At 43.0% G+C, this 19,760-nt stretch overlaps 1 protein-coding gene across 2 annotated transcripts in view; it reads left to right on the top strand.

The window, feature by feature from the left end:
• The window catches only part of LOC144509158 (histone acetyltransferase p300-like), a 124,153-nt gene that overhangs the window by 91,891 nt on the left and 12,502 nt on the right, over positions 1 to 19,760 (top strand). For both annotated transcript variants that reach the window (XM_078237577.1, XM_078237576.1), the window contains exons 20-27: positions 2,809 to 2,889; positions 6,351 to 6,407; positions 7,401 to 7,478; positions 8,857 to 8,924; positions 9,996 to 10,146; positions 12,797 to 12,943; positions 14,077 to 14,190; positions 19,378 to 19,543. In XM_078237577.1, the coding sequence (XP_078093703.1) occupies positions 2,809 to 2,889; positions 6,351 to 6,407; positions 7,401 to 7,478; positions 8,857 to 8,924; positions 9,996 to 10,146; positions 12,797 to 12,943; positions 14,077 to 14,190; positions 19,378 to 19,543 (862 nt within the window). The remainder of the gene's footprint in view (positions 1 to 2,808; positions 2,890 to 6,350; positions 6,408 to 7,400; positions 7,479 to 8,856; positions 8,925 to 9,995; positions 10,147 to 12,796; positions 12,944 to 14,076; positions 14,191 to 19,377; positions 19,544 to 19,760) is intronic.

The following is a 19,760-nucleotide window of genomic DNA, read 5'->3' as shown; positions in this document are numbered from 1 at the left end:
CCGGAGGAAACCCACGCAGACACGAGGAGAATGTGCAAACTCCACACAGACAGTGACCCAAGCCGGGAATCGAACCCAGGGCCCTGGAGCTGTGAAGCAACAGTGCTAACCATTGTGCTACCGTGCCACCCGTTTAACCTCTTGTGGTTAAAGGCATAACTAGAGGCTGTCAATAAAAGATAGTCACCAAGAAATCCAATTGGGAATTTGGAAGAAACTTCCTTGCTCAAAGAGTGATAGGAATGTGGAACTTGCTATAGCAAGGAGCGGTTGAAGTGAAAAGTATGGGTGCGTTTAAGGGAAAACTAGACAAGCATATGAGGAAGAAGGAAATAGTTGGTTGCAACTGTACCTTTAGATGAGAAAAGATAGGAGGAGGCTCCTGGAGCATAAATACCAGCGAGTACTGTTTGCAGCATGTACTGTTTGGATATATACCACAGAAGCAGGCCACTTGGCCCAATGTAAACCTTTATAACCTGTACTAGTGGTCAAGTTGCTACAGGTTCTATGATACTTGATGTAAGTTCTATTTATTTGAGAAAATTTAACTGCATATGTTTCTTTCCTTTTGAGTATTTTGTGGTCATCTATGATGCCATCAAGAGTATTAACTGGGAAAATTGAAGCAGTTCAGTAAAAATTAAATCCCTAGACAAGTCAGGTCATCTCAGGATCTTCTCTTTGTGCAGCCTTTCAGGATCGAGGATGCTTGGCTTCCACTCCGGTTTGGTGGGTTTGGAGATGGCTGGTAAATCCAATGCATGATCTGCAGACTCTGCCTGGTGTGGGGCAGGTGGTGTTGAAGGATTGGGTAGATGGGTTCTTTGGAAGTTTGTGCTCCTTCCTCCAATCCCGCGATTTTATCTTTGCACATTTTCAACAAGGTCTGTCCGTGTCATAGACTCCCTACAGTGCATTCGGTTCATTGAGTGCACTGACTCTCTGTCAAAGTATCTTACCCAGGCCCTCTCCCCCACCCTGTCCCCATAACCCCACACATTTACCGTGGCTAATCCATCTAACCTGCACATCTTGGAACACTAAGGGACAATTTTATCACAACCAATCCGTCCAGTCAGCAAATCTTTGGACTGTGGGAGGAAACTGGAGCACCCGGAGGAAACCCACGCAGACATGGGGAGAACATGCAAATTCCACACACAGTCACTCAAGGCGGAATTGAACCCGGGTCCCTGGCGCTGTGAGGCAGAAGTGCCACTGTGCCAAAATGTATTCAGTTCCTTCCTGAATGAACCTTCTCCATTTTGGCTGGTCACAAGTCAGGGACTCCCATGAGTTGGTATGGATATTTGACCTCTTCATGGATTCTGTGAGGACTTTTTTAAAGCGGTTCTGTTGTCCTCTCTGGTACTGTCTTGCCATGACTAAGTTCCAAGCAGAATTGCTTTGAGAGTCTGGTGTCAGGCACATGAATGAACAGTTTTGAGTGATTAGCACCTTGATACTGGGCAAGTTAGCTTGCTGTTGTTGGACCTCCTTTCTTGTCCCCAGATTTGGAGGATCTTGTGAAGGCATCACTGGTACTTCTCCAGTTCTGTGAGGTGCCCAAATCTGTGAAACATGTAGGAGTGTGGGAATCACTGCTGCCCAGTAAACCATCACCTTGGTTACAGATATGAAATCCTGGTCCTTGCATACCCTTTTCTGAAGCCAGATGAAGGTGGCAATGATAAATTTTATTTTCTATACCTGCCTTTGTCAAAAGGAGGCTCCAGTAATCTGATAGATAATTGAGGAATTTTCAAAATAAGTTTGTATGAATTAATGGAGCAGTGATGTACTGCTTGTTTAACAAGCAGGATTGCTGTTTGCATGTATGTAGTATGTACTGTATAAATGCAGGTTTGACACCCAAAGTTTATTTATACACTCCTCTGTATAAACAATACAGACCACTGCATGCCATAAAATATTGTGTGCCCAAACCCCACTTGATATGAGGACAATCTAGGCTGGCACACAAATGTATTACTGGTTCAGTGCTGCAGTGTCAAGAGATGCTGTCCTTTGGGAGAAATGTTATACAGTAGTCCTGTCCAAGTGTTTAATTGAACACACAAAGATTACTTTTCTGGATGGATAAGATCACATGGGTCAAAGTGCCTTCTTGACCAAACGTACGTCAATTATATATTTTAATTAGTATTCAGATTGTTTTATGCTATACAATGGACATTTCCTGAACTGGATAATTGGCCTACAATTATGGACAATTATAAAAACCATGGCCATCTGATTTAATCATATTTGCTCATTTTTTAAAAAACTCATTCAATAAAATTGAAGGCTAATTGGTGGCACAGTGGTTAGAGCTGCTGCCTCACATCACCAAGGACCCGGGTTTGATTCCCAGCTCGGGTCACTGTCTGTGCGGGGTCTGCATGTTCTCCCTGTATCTGCGTGGGTTTCCTCTGGGTGCTCCGGTTTCCTCCCACAGTCCAAAAGACGTGCTGGTTAGGTATATTGGCCATGTTAAATTTTCCCTCAGTGTACCTGAACATGTGCCAGAGTGTGGCGACTAGGGGATTTTCACCGTAACTTCATTGCCGTGTTAATGTAAGCCTACTTGTGACATTAAGAAATAAACTTAATCTGTGCTGTCCCTTGCTTTCTATTGTCGTTTCTCAAACTTTTCCATCCATTGAGTTGTTAGAATGCTTTAAAGGAAAAATATACATTTTAAAAACTTTTTTAAAAATCCTCTTGCCCTAGCTGGTTTTTAACTTCTGTTCACTTGGTTGGAGATGTAAAATTTTACTCAAATGTCTTTCCTCTTTTAAACAGGTATCACTTCTGTGAGAAATGTTTCAACGAGATCCAGGGAGAAACTGTCTCTCTGGGTGATGACCCTTCACAGCCTCAAACGTGAGTGCGCCTTCAGACTTCATTCCAGGGATTTTAAAAAGGGCAGTAGTTCAATTTTTAATCTGTAAAGAGTGTAGGTTTTCATGGACGGTAGAATAAATTATAGAACATAGAACATTACAGCGCAGTACAGGCCCTTGGGCTCTCGATGTTGTGCCGACCAGTGAAACCAATCTAAAGACCATCTAACCTACACTATTCCAATATCATCCATATGTTTATCCAATGACCATTTAAATGCCCTTAATGTTGACGAGTCCACTACTGCTGCAGGCAGGGCATTCCACGCCCTTACTACTCTATGAATAAAGAACCTATCTCTGACATCTGTCCTATATCTATCACCCCTCAATTTAAAGCTATGTCCCCTCGTGCTAGCCATCACCATCCGAGGAAAAAGGCTCTCACTGTCCACCCTATCTAATCCTCGATCATCTTGTATGCCTCAATTAAGTCACCTCTTAACCTTCTCTCTAACGAAAACAACCTCAAGTCCCTCAGCCTTTCCTCATAAGACCTTCCCACCATACCAGGCAACATCCCAGTAAATCTACTCTGCACCCTTTCCAATGCTTCCACATCCTTCCTATAATGCGGTGACCAGAACTGTATGCAATACTCCAAGTGCGGCCGCACCAGAGTTTTGTACAGCTGCAACATGACCTCCTGGCTCCGAAACTCAATCCCTCTACCAATAAAAGCTAACACTCTGTACGCCTTCTTAACAACCCTATCAACCTGGGTGCCAACTTTCAGGGATCTAAGCACATGGACACTGAGATCTCTCTGTTCATCCACACTGCCAAGTATCTTACCATTAGCCCAGTACTCTGTAATCTTGTTACTCCTTCCAAAGTGAATCACCTCACACTTTTCCCTCATTGAAGTCCATTTGCCACCTCTCAGCCCAGCACTGCAGCTTATCTATGTCCCTCTGTAACCTGCAACAACCTTCCGCACTGTCCACAACTCCACCGACTTTAGTGTCATCCGCAAATTTACTAACCCATCCTTCTATGCCCTCATCCAGGTCATTTATAAAAATGACAAACCGCAGTGGCCCCAAAACAGATCCTTGCGGTACACCACTAGTAACTGAACTCCAGGATGAACATTTCCCATCAACCACCACCCTCTGTCATCTTACAGCTAGCCAATTTCTGATCCAAACCGCTAAATCACCCTCAATCCCATGCCTCTGTATCATCTTACCGTGGGGAACCTTATCAAACGCTTTACTGAAATCCATATACACCACATCAACTGCTTTACCCTCATCCACCTCTTTGGTCACCTTCTCAAAGAACTCAATAAGGTTTGTGAGGCACGACCGACCCTTCACAAAACCGTGTTGACTATCCCTAATCAAATAATTCCTTTCTAGATGATTATAAATCCTATATCTCATAATCCTTTCCAAAACTTTGCCCACAACAGAAGTAAGGCTCACTGGTCTATAATTACCAGGGTTGTCTCTACTCCCCTTCTTGAACAAGGGGACAACATTTGCGATCCTCCAGTCTTCTGGCACTATTCCTGTAGACAATGACGACATAAAGATCAAAGCCAAAGGCTCTGCATTCACCTCTCTAGCCTCCCAGAGAATCCTGGGAAAAATCCCTTCCGGCCCAAGGGACTTATCTATTTTCACACTTTCCAGAATTGCTAACACCACCTCCTTATTAACCTCAATCCCATCTAGTCCAATAGCCTGTATCTCAGTATTCTCCTCGACAACGCTGTCTTTTTCCTGCGTGAATACTGACGAAAAATATTCATTTAGCGCCTCTCCTATCTCTTCAGACTCCACGCACAACTTCCCACTACTGTCCTTGACTGGCCCTAATCTTACCCTAGTCATTCTTTTACTCCTGACATATATAGAAGGCTTTAGGGTTTTCCTTGATCCTACCTGCCAAAGACTCCTCATGTCCCCTCCTGGCTCCTCTTAACACTCTCTTTAGGTCCTTCCTGGCTAACTTGTAACTCTCAAGCGCCCTAACTGAGCCTTCACGTCTCATCTTTACATAAGTCTCTTTCTTCCCCTTCACAAGAGATTCAACTTCTTTAGTAAACCACGGTTCCCTCACTCGACCACTTCCTCCCTGCCTGACAGGTACATACTTATCAAGGACACCCAGTAGCTATTCCTTGAACAAGCTCCACATTTCAATTGTGCCCATCCCCTGCAGTTTCCTTCCCCAACCTATGCATCCTAAATCTCCCCTAATCGCATCATAATTTCCTTTCCCCCAGCTATAACTCTTGCCCTTCGGTATATACCTGTTCCTTTCCATCGCTAAAGTGAACATAACGGAATTGTGGTCACTATCACCAAAGTGCTCCCCTACCTCCAAATCTAACACCTGGCCTGGTTCATTACCCAGTACCAAATCCAATGTGGCCTCGCCTCTTGTTGGCCTATCTACATACTGTGTCAGGAAACCCTCCTGCACACATTGGACAAAAAGTGACCCATCTAAAGTACTCGAACGATAGTTTTTCCAGTCAATATTTGCAAAGTTAAAGTCCCCCATAACAACTACCCTGTTACTTTTGCTCCTATCCAGAATGATCTTTGCAATCCCTTCCTCTACATCTCTGGAACTTTTCAGAGGCCTTATAGAAAACTCCCAACAGGGTGACCTCCTTTCCTGTTTCTAACCTCAGCCCAAACTACCTCAGTAGACGAGTCCTCATCAAACGTCCTTTCTGCCACCGTAATACTGTCCTTGACTAACAATGCCACACCTCCACCTCTTTTACCACCTTCCCTGCTCTTACTGAAACATCTAAACCCCGGAACCTGCAACAACCATTCCTGTCCCTGCTCTATCCATGTCTCCGAGATGGCCACAACATCGAAGTCCCAGGTACCAACCCATGCTGCAAGCTCACCCACCTTATTCTGGATGCTCCTGGCATTGAAGTGTATACACACTTCAAATCACCCTGCCTGCCTGCCAGTACACTCCTGCGACGCTGAAACCTTATCCATGACCTCACTACTCTCAACCTCCTGTACACTGGATTATATAAATTATATATTCAGCAGATCCCTGAGGCCTAGATTGTTGGTGTTAGGTGGAATTGCAGAAAACATAACCACGATACCAAAAAGAATTGAATTTTACATAGCAAGAAACAGCATTTGGGTCCATTGTTGTGTTGAGGGAGGGATGAGGGTATTCCAGAATTTGCAGAAAACGTCAATTTAAAATGTTTGGCGCTATGCAGTCAATTATTGTATGTCAATTGAACATGGCAATTGAAGGATCTATTCCACTAACATAGTTTGGTGACTGCTTGTCATGGCTACTGTGTCACACAGTTGGGCATGTTTTTTGTAAATGACTTGAAAATTTGACTTTTTGATCTTTAACACTGATCACAAAACGGTTCTACGTTTGGTTACTGTGTCTCACTACTTAGTACAACTGCGTGCTCTCATTTTATTTTAGGACTATTTCTAAGGAACAGTTCTCGAAGAAGAAGAATGATACACTGGACCCTGAAATGTAAGTGCTTCTTGGTGTTTATTTGTTCTCAGGATACGGCTGCACGTGACCTTGGCAGAGACATGTAGCTATCCCATATTCCCTTGACGATGGTGCTCGAGCACATTCTGGAGCCTCTCTCATCCTTGTGATTGTGACGCCATTCTGTCTATAATGATTTGTACTTTCTCGATTATTTTCTTCCCTCTATTTTGACCAAGGCAGGCGTACAATTTTGTTTCTGCTAATGCACCTGTTGAGCTAGTCTTAGAGAAGGTCAGCCCTGCCCAAAGTGCAGCTAAAATAAGGAACTTTGTGTAGTTTGGCAGCTGCAAATGCATTCCAAACTGCCTCTTTAATAATGGAATTCTGTTTGCTGCAAGTTGAGTGCAGCTGAAGGGCACCATAGTGAAGTCTTGTTGCTATAGGTGGCCAAAGTGACCATTTGTTCTACTCCTGATTTCTACAAATGCTTGGCCGGGAGTTACCAGAGTGATCGATCATAAGTGCTCAAAATTCCATCAGATTGGGAGTAATAGTTTATCAATAATTTCCTGATAATTGCTGTCTTTACAAAATATCTTGCAGAAGCTGAGACTACCCAACTCCAGGTGGCAGACAAAAACTGTACTAAGTTGGCATCATTAGAGTTATTAATAATAAAACCCTTTCTTATTGGGATCTCAGGTTCCAGACTGGCTTTTTATTATACATAATTGATTTTTAATTGTTTCTAATCACTAAACAATCTGTGGTAACTGTGCGTGACAAAGTGAGTTCTTTGCAGTAGAAAATGTTCAAAGAAGTTCTGTTTTCTTAATTTTTCATACCTTCAGTTGAACTTGTTTTAAAAAGACAAATGCTTAATGGATAGCCATGGCATACACTAGCGTTAACTAGGCAGGGAAAAGCCTCAAGGAAAAGCTGTGTAATTGTAATACCATTGACTTAACCCAGGATGACAGAGCTGTGCACTCTAGCCCTCTTCACTTTTGATAACTTTTTCTCTTGTAGATTTGTTGAATGTACTGAATGTGGTCGGAAAATGCATCAAATCTGTGTCCTTCACCACGAACTTATTTGGCCCTCAGGGTGAGTCTCATTGCACAAAGAAGTAATAAGTTGAATATGAACATGCGAAATTATCTGCACGTATAGCGTAGGGATTACGAGGTAAGCTATTCTGCAAGTAAAAAGATCATTGCCTTTGAAATTGTGGGTGAAGGGCTCTTCTCTAAATTGGTGAGTTACTGTATAACCTGCATAACCTTTGCTTGAATCCCTAGGTTATGTTGAACTCCCTGCCCCCTCAACTAGGTCAGCAGCAGAGGTGCTTCAGTGGCCCAGGTTAGGGAGGGGAAATTTCAGAAGGATTCCTACGTGTTGTTATTCATAATCTTTGCTGGAAGGGGTAATGCATGTGGTCCCCTGATGAAGATGAGTTCAGCCTGAGTTATGATGCCTTCCACAGACAATAGCCTGATACTGTCAGTTGACAGGCCAGCTAAGGCATCAAGGGTCAATGGCGAAATTGTAACCCGACTAGGAAACTGCTTTAAAAAGATGATTTATCCATACTTAGTTCCTCCAGTCCCATGTGGAACAATTGGATTAAAAAGATGAAGGGGAAGGAAATGAATTTTTGGTGGGGGTGCTAGGGGTTCCTAGATAGCGACAGTAAGAAGTCTTACAACACCAGGTTAAATTCCAGCAGGTTTATTTGGTAGCACAAGCTTTTGGAGCGCTGCTCCTTCATCAAGCTTGTGCTACCAAATGAACCTGGTGTGAGACTTCTTACTGTGCCCACCCCAGTCCAACGCTGGCATCGCCACACCAGAATAATTACAGTATTCCTGAAACTTGGTTGTCTCGTGTTGTGGAACACATTTTGGAAGGGTGTCTTGGACCAGTTTGCCCAGCCAATTGCAGTTCCTCGGCTGGAACACTACCCGTGAGCTTTGAGCTGCTGAATGAAATGCTTGGTTCGTAAAACCAGACTGAGATTGCAAAGTGTTGTGGTGCTCGGCAATTCTCTGAAGTTGCTCCTTGCCTTGTTGGCAAGGCTCGAGATGCCTCAAACAAGTCACCTTTGTCAGATTTTGATGCTTTTAGTGGTGGTTGCAAAGCCTTGTAAAACAGGTTTCAATCCAATTTCCAGGCCCACCTTCTCTTTTTTTAAAGGAAGTCCAGAGTTAAGGATTACTGCAAATTATGCTCGGTTAGTTACCTTACAGAAACTTGTACTGGGTTTGGTTCCTAACAGGTTATGAAAAACAATTAAATTTCAGAAGAACCTGTTCAATATTTACCAATATTGTGCATGTTTTCAATGGAATGTCACTTTGGGAATTAATGACTTACAACTATTATTGATGGAGCATAGTCAAAAAATTAAACTTGCCATACATCTAATTATACCGTCCATTTCTACTTCAAAGCACTGGTAATTGTTTTCTTTAACCTCTTGCAGTTTTGTTTGTGATCCTTGTTTGAAGAAAACTGGGAAAACGAGAAAAGAAAATAAATTCTGTGCAAAAAGTAAGTACCAGAGTTGTGTTCTCGACGTAAATTAATAATTTCCCCTTTTCAGAAATCCCGCTTTTTAATCTTAATTCTCCAAAAAGAGATGTAGTTCTGTGGGTGACTGGCAGCACTCTGGTTAATCGCCCAGAGCCTGAATCTATCATAGCTGGTATCGAGCACAGTCCTTGCAACTGAGCTTGCTCATCCCCCACGTTCATTTGTAACTTCTATGGTCCCTGGATATCAATGAAGTAGTCACAGTGGGTCATTTTCTTTTCTGCGCCCTCTCCATTGCTTCTCTAAAACTTGGGAATATTGACGTCAGTTCTATTGCTCCTGTTACTACCCAGGATGAGATAAGCAAGTTGCACGTATTAATTATTTTACTTGACTCCTGTTGGTCTACATGGTTCATCAGCAAACCAATTTCACCTGCTGGACAAGTCAAGGGTGGCCTTGTAAAACGAATCTCCTTCCTAAACCACTAGCAATAGCAGGTTTGTGGTGCTGCTTATTATTAATAGTTCTTGAAATCGTCCTGCTTATAGGTGATGCTCCCTTGCAGTGAGACGTGCTGATCAAAAGCAGCGCAGAGAGAGGCGGAGTGAATAGTGACCACCCTTACTGCACCTCGTTTATAATTATACCTCTGATTTACTGTGGAACAGACCCCACAGTAGGACACAAGCATATCTGAAAGCCTTTTCTCTTTTGAAGGAAATGTAGGGCGGCACAGTGGTTAGCACTGCTGCCTCAGCGCGCCAGGAACCCGGGTTCAATTCCCGGCTTGGGTGACTGTGTGGAGTTTGCACGTTCTCCCTGTGTCTGCGTGGGTTTCCTCCGGGTGCTCCAGTTTTCTCGCACAGTTCAAACATGTGTGGGTTAAGTGGATTGGCCATGCTAAATTGACCCTAGTGTCAGGGGACTAGCTAGGTTGAATGCATGGGATTGTGGGGGATAGGGCCTGGGTGGGATTGTGGTCGGTGCAGATTCAAAGGGCTGAATGGCCTCCTTCTGCATTGTAGGATTCTATGATTCTAGTATTAAAATGCAGCAGTTGATTTTATTAAAACTTCTTTTTCCCAGGGTTACCAACCACTAAGCTAGGTGTTTACCTGGAAACTCGTATTAACGACTTCCTCCGCAGACAGAGTCATCCGGAGGCTGGTGAGTGCACTGTTCGGGTGGTGCACAGTTCAGATAAAACTGTGGAAGTCAAGCCAGGGATGAAGACGAGGTGAGAAATGCTGTTTTCCTTTTTACATAAATTTGAATGTCCAAAGTTACAAAATAGATAGGAGGTGCATGTTGGAGATATATATATATATATATATATTATTTCTTGCGCGCTATACAGACAAAGCATATCATTCATAGAGAAGGAAAGGAGAGTGCGGAATGTCGTGTTACAGTCATAGCTAGGGTGCAGAGAAAGATCAACTTAGTGCGAGGTAGATCCATTCAAAAGTCTGATGGCTGCAGGGAAGAAGCTGTTCTTGAGTTGATTGGTACGTGACCTCAGACTTTTGTATCTTTTTCCCGAAGGAAGAAGGTGGAAGAGAGAATGTCCGGGGTGCGTAGGGTCCTTAATTATGCTGGCTGCTTTGCCGAGGCAGCGGGAAGTGTAAACAGAGTCACTGGATGGGAGGCTGGTTTGTGTGATGGATTGGGCTATGTTCACGACCTTTTGTAGTTCCTTGCAGTCTTGGGCAGAGCAGGAGCCATACCAAGCTGTGATACAACCAGAAAGAATGCTTTCTGTGGTGCACCTGTAAAAGTTGGTCAGTCACAGCTGACATGCCAAATTTCCTTAGCCTTCTGAGAAAGTAGAGACGTTGGTGGGTTTTCTTAACTTTCGTGTCGGCATGGGGGGACCAGGGCAGGTTGTTGGTGATCTGGACACCTAAAAACTTGAAACTCCAGCCATTTCTACTTCGTCTCCATTGATGTAGACAGGGGAATGTTCTCCACGACGCTTCTGAAGTCGATGTCTATCTTCTTCAGTTTGTTGATATTGAGGAAGAGATTATTGTCGTTCATCAGATTCTCTATCTCTTTCCTGTAGTTCGTCTCGTCATTGTTTGAGATACGACCCACTACGGTGGTGTCATTAGCAAGGTCCATTCAAAAGTCTTGTTGGTGCAGACTTGATGGGCCGAATGGCCTTCTCCTGCACTATAGGGTTTTTATAATAATTCTAAACAAATCCCAGTTTGTTTCTTTATCGTCCTGGTGGCCGCACTGTGCTATCTTATCAAGTACTTGGTTTTTTTTATTCATTCAAGGATGTTGGTGTATTTATGTGGCTAGCTCAATTAACTTTCTGCTCAGTGATCCTCAGGATATTGATGGCAGATGACGCAATGATAACACATTGAATATCAAGGGTAGGGGATGGTCATTGATTAGATTATCTTTTGTTGGAGATGGTCATCGTGTGCAACTTATAGGTCGCAAATGTCTGAGCTTGCCATGGTATTGGGAAGCTATTTGACTGTGCAATCACCACATCTAAGCTTGGCCCTGTCCATGTGTGCCTTAATGAGATGGTTAAATAGGACACAAGTTGTAACCAGTCTTCTCTGAGACAGTGCACAGAGAAGTTGATGGCGAGGGAATGAACATTGTGACGGGCCAAAGAAGTAGACTTTGACAGATTTTTAGAGGATAGAATGAGAGAGGCTAGCCAACAGTGTGTTAGAATAGTCAAATTTAGAGGTAACGGAAGCTGGAATGAGTGGGGACAGGTGAAATTGACAGGTGAAGGCGAACGTGCACTCTCGCTGGTCCATGACATGACTGTTGTGACTGAAAGCAAAATTAGTTACATTATTCACCATCTCCGATATCAGGAGAATTCCGTTAATTCAGAACTTTTTGACAGTGACAAATTGTTGGATTTGTTTTTTAAAAAATACTGATTCTTAAAATTTTTGTTTGCTATTTCTTCATAAATATGCCTTTTATTTAATGAGAGAGAATAAAACCAGGACATGGTAATGTTACGCTTAACTCTGGTTCGAATGCATGGGTATATGTTCCAAGAGTTAACTAGACTTCACCAGTCTGGCCTTTTTAGTAATGATGTGGAGATGCCGGCGTTGACTGCAGTAAACACAGTAAGTAGTCTCACAACACCAGGTTAAAGTCCAACAGGTTTATTTGGTAGCACAAGTACAGGTATTATAGAATCATAGAAACCCTACAGTGCACAAGGAGGCCATTCGGCCCATCGAGTGCACCGACCACAATCCCACCCAGGCCCTACCTGCACATATTTACCCGCGAATCCCTCCAACCTACGCATCTCAGGACTCTAAGGGGCAATTTTTAACCTGGCCAATCAACCTAACCTGCACATCTTTATCTGTAAAGACTCACATTCCAACCATTATTTTGTAAATTGTGTTTGTATCTTTATATGCCTTGTTTGAGAACAGAACTCTCACTTACCTGATGAAGGAGCAGCGCTCCGAAAGCTCGTGGCTTGTGCTACCAAATAAATCTTTTAGTAATGCTAGTAATACTTCTATTCAGACTATTGAAAGATTTGATACTTAAAGATAATGTAGTTACATTGTCCTTGCATATGCCTTACGCCACTTCTGCCACTGGTTTCAACTACCACTGGGAACTATAGTGCCTAATGTAGGTTCTAATTGACATCCAGGTACAAAGATTGGGAACTGCGTGGTGATGGTACAGAGTATTCTGGCCTTTTGATAGACTCGAAGTTTGCCTTGCAAATTGGTTTAACATTTACAAATGTGACATTTAAATGTAGCTAAGTTCACTTTGTTACATGTTACATCTGCGAGGGTGTATTCCTTGCCAAAAGCTTGAGAATTCCAATAGATCATTATTGACCCAACGTGTTTCCCTTATAGGTTTGTTGATAATGGAGAGATGGCCGAATCATTTCCTTATCGAACAAAAGCTTTGTTTGCCTTTGAAGAGATTGATGGCGTGGATGTGTGTTTCTTCGGCATGCACGTGCAGGAGTACGGTTCAGATTGTCCTCCGCCCAATCAGAGGTGAGCCCAATGATTTGCTACTCGGAATATAACCCAGTATACAGCAGATACTTTGTACGGTGAAAAGTGACTTGTTGGTCAGACCCCATCCAAGGTACTGAGCGATGGTACAAGTCCTGACAGACATCAAGAATTTAAGTTGGAGGAAAGGTTAAGAAATGAGAGTTTCTTTAGGTTGGGGGGGAAATCCTGGAAGTTTCTGACTAGGTGTTTCAAGATTTTTAAGCAAATTGATGCATGCAAGTTGTTCGTAATAGCAAAGGTTTGTAAATTAGTCAGCTGGGGTGATGGGGCAAATCAAATCCATTTGTGGACTAAATTACCATGAGAAGCCTTTGACGCAGAGGGTGTGGATAGGTTCAGGAGAAAATTGAATGTCTTGAAAGAGGCAATGGGTCAGGATGATCCTTGAAAAAGAGATGGACGTGCTTTTGAGTTTTGCTTGTGTTCATAGAATCATAGAGTCCCTACAATGTAGAAGAAGACCATTCGGCCCATTGGGTCTGCACTGATCACAATCCCACCCAGGCCCTATTCCTGCAACCCCACACATTTACCCCTCTAATCCCCCTGACACTAAGGGGCAATTTAGCATGGCCAATCGACCTAACCCGCGCATCTTTGAACTGTGGGAGGAAACAGGAGCACCCGGAGGAAACCCACATGGACACGGGGAGACTCCACACAGACAGTGACCTCGGCTGGAATTGAACCCAGGTCCCTGGCGCGGTGCAACAGCAGTGCGAACCACTGTGCCACCCTGCTGCCTAGTGTTCTTCAAATGATTTCTGATTTTTTATCCCTAGCCACACTATATAGTTCGGAGGTGTCAGTGCCTTTTTCAGAGAAGCAAGACTATTTTGGGTGTTTGGAATACAGGTGAATGTTTACCTGTTGGTTATTGAGCTGAATCATATTTCCATTCTCTGTATCTAGTCTGCAATTTGCTTTTTGAATGACTGTTGTTTTCTTTCTTGGTGTGGTTATAGATTTATCATGGACTTAAATTGGGGTTTGTTGTGTTTTGTTTATAGCTATGAATGTCGAGCTATGAATCCCAGCCAGGGGGGGTGCTGTAACTTTAAGGTTGAATGTTTTTTGCTGCATTTGACATAATCCCTTTTCCTTTGCAGACGTGTGTACATATCATACCTCGACAGCGTACATTTCTTCCGCCCTCGATGTCTGAGAACATCCGTCTATCATGAAATCCTGATTGGATATTTAGAATATGTACGAAAATTAGGGTAAGTGTGCATTTTGGGAAGGCTGCCGTGATCCATGCACTAAAGTCTTCCTCTATAACAGGGGTCTCCAAACTTTTCAGTACGAGGGCCACATCGTATATTTTACACATTTTCGGGGGCCAAAGAAAAAAAATTAGTTTTATAAATGAATGAATAAAATTTAAATGAATGAATAAGTTTTATTTGGATCATCTTTGTAATCAGCATGATATGATTCAGAACAAAAGAGAAACGTGACAATTACAAAGAAACAATGCTGTGCTTACACTGAGAAATGATATATAATGAGTAAAAATGTCAAACATCAGCAAATGCTCTGACAAAATAATCAATTACTTAACTGCAGATGAGAAAACGCGGTAGCACAGTGGTTAGCACTGCTGCTTCACAGCTCCAGGGACGTGGGTTTGATTCCCAGCTTGGGTCACTGTCTGTGTGGAGTTTGCACATTCTCCTCATGTCTGCGTGGGTTTCCTCCGGGTCCTCCCACAGTCCAAAGATGTGCGGGTTAGGTTGATTGGCCATGCTAAATTGTCCCTTAGTGTCCTGGGATGTGTAGGTTAGAGGGTAAATATGCAGGGATATGGGGGTAGGGTTGGGTGGGATTGTGGTCGGTGCAGACTCGATGGGCCAAATGGCCTCTTTCTGTGCTGTAGGGTTTCTAAGATTCTAAGAAAAGCAGGTTATTCATTTTTTAACTAATTTTATTTACTGAAACTTTACAAATGTTTACCTGAAATGAGAATTTGCCCAATTTTGTGGCACACACTAAGAAAAATAAACACGCCCCAAGAAAGAACTTCAGTAAAACAAAGCAAAGAAATTCAAAATAAACTTGAACCATTAATAAAGGTCGAACAAAAATAAATTCAGTCTGCACCCTTCCACACAATTCTGGCAGTTGGAGTTTTCAATCGTAACCAACAAATCATGAAGTTTTGCACAAGATTAATGGGAATGATGGAACTGCTTTTTTAATTTCAAACTATTGCTGAACTGAGGTTTCAAGCTTAAGGAGCCAATTATTAGAATGGACTTCAAATGCTCATCGGATAAATTTGCTCAATATTTGGACTTGACATACTTCATTTTTGAAAATGTTTGTTCACACAGGTACGTTGTACCAAAAACTGATACAAATCCACAAGCAAATCACTCCAAATTTGGAAACTGCTCAGGCTGCAAAGATTTATAAAATTGGATCAGATTTCCTTCTTTATACTTGTCTTTCAGCATGTCATCTGATTGGAGATCAATAATTTCCATTTGAAACTGACTTGGGAGTGTTTCAACATAGCAGCCAAATGGATTTTGAAACAGCTTTATTTCATCTGTGTTTCCATCAAGATCAGAAAATCGTTCCCGAAATTGTTTTTGCAAGTCCTTAATGATTTCTGTTGCAAATGAAGAAGGAAATTCTGCTTCACTTTCTTCATGAAATTTTTCACAACATGGGAAATGAACCAAGTTATGAACTTTCAGCTGTCCTTGAAATAGCATCAGTTTTGCCCCGAATGCCTTGACATGCGCGAATAGATCACAAATCAAATTTGTTTCACCTTGCAACTTCAGATTCAATTGATTCATATGACCTATCAAGTCTGCAAAAAATGCTAATTTCCAAAGCTGGTCAGTGTTTGATAAAAGTGGTTCGGGTCGATTCTTCTCTGTGAGAAAGGAATCAATTTCCTCTCTGAGCTGAAAGAACCGTGATAGAACCTTTCCACAACTAAGCCATCGAACTGCTGTATAATAAGGCAAGTCAACGAACTCAGAATCAGTTTCTTTCAGAAAATCACAAAACTGGTGATGATTAAACCCGTGAGATCAAATGAAATTCACTGTTGAAACAACAGGTTTCAGAACGCAAGACATATCCACATATTTTCCGCACAATGCTTGTTGATGGATAATGCAATGCAGAAACATAAGAACATAAGAAATAGGAGCAGGAGTAGGCCATCTGGCCCTTCGAGCCTGCCCCGCCATTCAACAAGATCATGGCTGATCTGAAGCGAATCAGTTCCACTTACCCACCTGCTCCCCATATCCCCTAATTCCCTTATCGATCAGAAAACTATCTACCCGTGATTTAAACGTATTCAACGAGGAAGCCTCCACCACTTCAATGGGCAGAGAATTCCAGAGATTCACTACCCTCTGAGAGAAGTTGTTCCCCCTCAACTCTGTTCTGAACCGGCTCCCCCTTATTTTGAGGCTGTGCCCTCTAGTTCTGGTTTCCCTTCTAAGTGGAAAGAATCTCTCCACCTCTACCCTATCCAGCCCCTTCATTATCTTATATGTCTCTATAAGATCACCCCTCATCCTTCTAAACTCCAACGAGTACAGACCCAATCTGTTTAATCTCTCCTCATAAGCTACACCCCTCATCTCCGGTATCAATCTGGTGAACCTTCTCTGCACTCCCTCCAAGGCCAATATATCCTTTCGCAAATAAGGGGACCAAAACTGCACACAGTACTCCAGTTGCAGCCTCACCAGTGCCTTGTACAGTTGCAGCAAGACCTCCCTGCTTTTATATTCTATCCCCCTCGCGATAAAGGCCAACATTCCATTCGCCTTCTTGATCACCTGCTGCACCTGCAGACTGAGTTTTTGCGATTCGTGCACAAGGACCCCCAGGTCCCTCTGCAGAGTCGCACGATGTAATTTTTCTCCATTTAAATAATATTCCAATTTCCTATTATTTCTTCCAAAGTGGATAACCTCACATTTGCTAACGTTATATTCCATCTGCCAGATCCTCGCCCACTCGCTCAGCCTATCCAAATCTCTCTGCAGACTTTCCGTGTCCTCCACGCAATTCGCTTTCCCACTCGCCTTCGTGTCATCAGCAAACTTGAATACCCTAGATTCAGTCCCCTCCTCCAGATCATCTATGTAAATGGTAAACAATTGAGGCCCCAGCACCGATCCCTGCGGCACGCCACTGGTCACCAACTGCCAACCAGAAAAGCACCCATTTATCCCAACTCACTGCTTCCTGTTAGATAGCCAATCCCCAATCCACGCCAACACCTTATCCCTAACTCCGTGTACCCCAATCTTCTGCAGCAACCTTTTGTGAGGCACCTTATCGAACGCCTTCTGGAAATCTAAAAACACCACATCCACCAGTTCCCCTCTGTCAACCGCACTAGTCACATCTTCATAAAAATCCAGTAGATTCGCCAAACACGACTTTCCCTTCATGAATCCATGCTGCGTCTGCTTGATCGAACCATTCTTATTCAGGTGCTCTGTTATTTCCTCTTTAATAATGGACTCTAGCATCTTCCCAACTACGGACGTTAAGCTAACCGGCCTGTAGTTACCCGCCTTTTGTCTACTTGCTGTTTTAAACAGCGGCGTAACAGTAGCTGTTTTCCAGTCAGCCGGCACTACCCCAGAGTCCAGCGAATTTTGTTAAATTACTACTAACGCATCTGCTATTACCTCAGCCATTTCTTTCAGTACCCTGGGATGCATTCCATCCGGGCCCGGGGACTTGTCTACCTTTGGGCTTTGAGAATCCACCAACCTCACAAGCTTTTGTGATTTGTCCAACCAAACCTTTCTTCACCCCAGACATGTTCTTTCCTCCATCAATTGTCACGCATTGCAGTTTATTCCACTCCAGGTTATATTCTAACACAGTTTTTTGAAATTCTTTGAAGATGTCTTCTCCAGTTACTGTGCTGTGCATGCTATGCACTGATGCTAATTCTTGTGTCACATTAAATTCACTGTCGATGCCACGGATGAATACTAGGAGTTGTGATGTGTCACACACATCAGTCGATTCATCAAGTGCGAGAGAATACAACTGAAAATTTCTTGCTTTGTCTGCAATTTGATGAAATATATTGCTTCCTATATCCTCAATTCTATGAGCAACAGTATTTGGTGCAAGACTGAGGATTTTGAACAGATTTGCTTTTTCTGGACTTAACTCTTCCACTGCTTCCATTATACACTCTTTGATGAGATCTCCATCGGTGAATGGCTTTCCTCTTTTAGCCAACACATAAGCTAGTTTGTAACTGGCCCTGGTTAAAGCTTCATTTTCAGTTATCTTCTGCGTAAAAAAAGCTTGTTGGGAAAGCAACCTGCGTTGCATTGATTCAAATTTTTCCGAACGCTGTGTTCCTGTGAATTGGGAATAACTTGATTCATGTTTGGTCCCATAGTGCCGACGTACATTGTACCCCTTCAAAACTGCAACAGTTTCGTTGCATATGACACACAAGGCTTTATCACCTGCTTGTACAAAGAAGTACTTTACACCCCATTCTTCATTAAACAGGCGGCACTCACTGTCCACTTTTCTTTTTTCCTTCCATAACTGAATTGGTCTGAATTGCCGCCATCATTGTCATTGTTCTCGCTCATTTCAGACAGAGGGAGCTTACGGATTGGATAAAGCAGCTGTCACTCAGTCAATGCAGAGCGGCAATTGGATAACAGATGTCTCAATTGCTGATTTGTTTAATGAACTGTCAGTCACAGGATGGCAGCTCTGATTGGACAATAGGCCAGTAAAGAGGGCGGGGATTCCCATGGGTCCATCAGACACCGCGCGGAGCGGCTGCAAATGTCCGGCCTGTGGCTTACGTCCCCGCATCCGGATCCGGAGTCAGCGGCGGGGTTCCGGACGTGGGAGTGTTTTCGGCAGCGGGAATCCTGTCCCGCCCCACTGCTGCGGACCAGATGCTGGCCTGCTGCGGGCCGTAGTTTGGAGACCCCTGCTCTATAACATTAGGTGCAGCATTCTTCAGATCCAAGCACTGCTAACCTTGCATCTTAATCATTTTTACTATATTCTACCTGATTTATGTTGTGCAAACTAATGTGTTGTGCATGGAAATGTTATTTTGTGTTGAGATAGGAAGCTTTTGACAGTATATTGAGCAAATACAACTAATGATTTTTTTCTTGACTCAACATCTAATGGGTCCATTTCGAAGGATAAAATTGTGCACCTCGTGGTTGTTTCCCTGAAAGAGGGAGTGACCAGGGATCCAACTTCTAAAACTGTTGAAAGAGCGCCTTTGGAAGCGCGTGTCTTTTTAGGCCAATCTCTGTTAACAAAGTTTCCATCCTATGACCTCAGCCTGTGTTTTTGTATGCGTCTGCCAAAAAGACTAAGTTGACTTTGTACAACGTGCCTTTAAATTTCCATCCTAGATACACAGCGGGGCATATTTGGGCCTGTCCACCAAGTGAAGGTGATGATTACATTTTTCACTGCCATCCGCTGGACCAGAAAATCCCCAAGCCCAAAAGGCTACAGGAGTGGTACAAGAAAATGTTGGACAAGGCAGTTTCGGAGCGAATCATTCATGATTACAAGGTACTGTGCATGGCCTTCACTATTGTAATGCTAAAATCCAGTGTCCCATTGAAATGCATACCAGTTCCAATTATAACTTGCATTTATAAAGGAGCTCCTTCAAAGTAGAAAAAATGCCCCATGGTTCCGCAGAGTCAAAGGGAAAGAAAATAGACTCCAAAGCAATACAGAAGTTATAGGAGGGGTGGTCAAAGACGTGATTAAAATGCTGGATCTT

Source organism: Mustelus asterias, chromosome 21, assembly GCF_964213995.1.
Source record: "Mustelus asterias chromosome 21, sMusAst1.hap1.1, whole genome shotgun sequence".
In the NCBI taxonomy this organism is placed as follows: Eukaryota; Metazoa; Chordata; class Chondrichthyes; order Carcharhiniformes; family Triakidae; genus Mustelus; species Mustelus asterias.
The sequence above is the reverse complement of the archived record's forward strand: the minus strand, read 5'-3'. Positions and strand labels throughout refer to the sequence as shown.